General features: G+C 49.9%; 1 protein-coding gene across 1 annotated transcript; it reads right to left on the bottom strand.

The window, feature by feature from the left end:
- On the bottom strand, nucleotides 1-1,857 carry klhl34 (kelch-like family member 34). Its single transcript, XM_072445422.1, has one exon. It carries the CDS (start codon nucleotides 1,813-1,815, stop codon nucleotides 19-21), a length of 1,797 nt encoding a protein of 598 aa, XP_072301523.1. The 5' UTR covers nucleotides 1,816-1,857; the 3' UTR covers nucleotides 1-18.
- Nucleotides 1,858-2,732: the final 875 nt, after the last annotated feature.

Consider the following 2,732-nt stretch of genomic DNA (forward strand, 5'->3'; position numbering starts at 1 on the left):
TCGCAGCTTGTCCCTCCTTCACTCCGGTGTGGCCAGCAGCGTACATTCAACCCCAGTCGTGCCGTTGGGGAGCTGGCTCACCTCCCTCCACAGATCTTTCCTTGTATCGTATTCCAACACGGTTTTAACGATCACCTCGTGTCCGTCGCTCCACCTCCTCCCTCCGAAAACGAGCAGATTCCCAGACGGCATCAGCACCATGCCGTAGTTGAACGAGCCGTTGAGAAGCGGTCGAAGCCTCGTCCAGTTGTCCGAGTCCGGGTCGTATTTTTCGATGTCGCAAAATGGCTCGTACATGCCGAGCAAAGTGAATATGTATCCATTCGCAGTTGCCATCCTGTGTCCAAATCTCGCAATGGTCATGGATGCTTTTTTCCCCCATTTATTGCCCGTTACGTCCCAGCATAAAACGTCTTTGCTCGTCTCCCTGTGGTGGTCTGGGCTATAGCTTGAGTCGCTACCTAAAATGCTTGCATGGTTTCCCTGGACTCCGCCCGATGTGTAAATAGTATTGTCCAGAACGGTTGTGGCGTGGCCGAAAATTGGGTTCGGCAACGCTGCACCCTTCTTCCAAGATCGTAAAGTCATGTCAAAATACTCCACGGACGCTAAAGAGACGCTAGCTTGTGCTTGGGATTGCCGTCCACCAATGGCATATATCACATCTTCCACGATGCAGCACGTGAATTGCGATCGCCTCTCTAACATGCAGTCCATTTCTTCCCATTGGTCGAAACGCGGATCGTACCGCCACATTTTGTTACTCGTCAAAATCGTCACGGAATTTTTACCGTCCTGAAACCAATCCTTTACCTCTTCGCCGCCGATCACAAATAAGAAGCCGCCGATTGAGCAAACGCAACAGTGTTTTAAGCGCATCGGCAGTTCGGATTGCAAGCATGAAAACGTCTTTGTTCTGGGGTCAAATGTCATCACCTGCTGCTCTGGCCAATCAGGATTCGACCCGCCTCCGACGAGTAGCACGCGACTAGTTGACGATCTCAGTGTTGTTTGCTTGCTTTGTCGGATTGGCTTTTCAATAGCCGACCCATGATATTCCATTGCACGAGTCAGCTGGCTTCTAATTAAAGGCGTGCTCATCGCTTTGTGGCTCAAATTGGGAAGATCGGAAGACGCAACCAATCCAAACCGTAACCGACTTAGCAAAAGGTTTGATTTTAAAAGTGGGAGCGGCCCGTTTTCATCTAGCCAATCCAAAGCCAGTTCGACAAGCTCCGACTCCTTCACGCCCGGTATCTCATCTGCGTCCAAAACATCCATCATTGATTTGATGTTTAACTCAAGAAGATCCTCCCTGTTTTCTTGTAGTAAAACTCTCATCTCCGTGGCAATAGCGTGATTGGCCGCTTCCAGTGCGTCCGAAAGCGCATGGCGTTCGGCCAGGTTTGCGTAGACGCAGCAGTTACCGGCGCTCAGGCCGTCGACGATGAAACGTTCGCAAATAGCAACGGCCGCGTTCACTTGCAAGTATCTCGCCGCCTCTAGAACAACGGGAAGAGTCTCTTTTGAAATGCGTAGCCAGGCTGAATATAAAAAATCCAAAATGGCGTCCAATCCTTCCGGTGTTAGCGCCGGGAGGCTAACGGAGGCTGCGAGTCTTTCTGCTGTGGTTTCTCCAAACAGTGCCCAAAAATACTCACTGGAGCTGGCTAAAAGGGCCCGATGGCAAGGAAAGTCTACCCCGCCAGCTTGTAGCACCACATCACACATCTTACGCTCCGTTCGCAAGCGCTGGAAGCCGGCGAGAAGCCCAGTCCGGTGGGCGGAGCTGTACAAGACAGAATAACTATCCATCCAAATTTGAAAGGAGAGTTGCTAAGTTTTAGTAGACGTTGGAAATGGCAAAGACAGGTTTCGACTGGTTGCTGTTAGTGTAACGACTGCACAAAAAGCTGCAAAAGCATGGTTAGCTTAAAGGCTAAGGAGCAAAGTCAGTATAGAGGGACAATGGTGTTAGAGACAAGGTTAAAAAACAATAGAAGCAAAGCGCACGATCCAACTTTTATTAGTAAGACTACGTTGAAGCAGGTTAAAGAGTGGAAAGCCGACACACAAGCAATTTTTAAAACGTTTCAGCGCACTGTCTGTTATCCGAGTTAACGCTCCTTCCATCTGTCTTTTTGTCCTGCTTTGTCCCCGGCCAGACATGTGACTCCATGCGAGGTTGGACGAGCTCTCCTCATCTATCTTTGTACCCGCCCCATAAGCTGCGCCCACCCACTGGCTTAACCATACCTCATCCCACAGCTCGAACTCTGTCTCTGTCGCTGTGGTTTGGACGGGTCTTTTGCCCTTTACGCCACGTCCAGGAGGGAGTATCACCCAAGTACATGGCTCTAATACAAAAACAAACTAATCATCTGGCCACGCAGGCGGTTGAAACTATTGATGACAGCAGCAGTGGCTCAAAAATGCAGGATTTTGGGCTTCCAGACTATTACAGAAATGATCAAATGGGGCTGTGATATCTCAGCGTTGGCGCCGAATTCCAAAAGGCACAGTTGCCACAGTGCTAATGTGCGCCCTGGTCGCCATGGTGACAGGAACAGAACACAGACGACGCGATGAGAAAGAAGTCAGGTCACATCAGACTGTAGTTGACAGAGGACACGGGGCAGAAACATTCAAAGCTTCTGTGGTTTTCTGGTTACCATGGACGTCTTATTGTTCCGTGGATGTCTTATTGTTCTCCCCGGAATGTTCCACAGTAT

Source organism: Eucyclogobius newberryi, unplaced genomic scaffold (assembly GCF_026437365.1).
Source record: "Eucyclogobius newberryi isolate DKJ021-1_F unplaced genomic scaffold, fEucNew1.0.hap1 SCAF_147, whole genome shotgun sequence".
Taxonomy (NCBI): Eukaryota; Metazoa; Chordata; class Actinopteri; order Gobiiformes; family Gobiidae; genus Eucyclogobius; species Eucyclogobius newberryi.

Excerpts from the sequence above, each read along its gene's own strand:
- klhl34 (XM_072445422.1), bottom strand. The coding sequence starts at position 1,815 with ATGGATAGTTATTCTGTCTTGTACAGCTCCGCCCACCGGACTGGGCTT.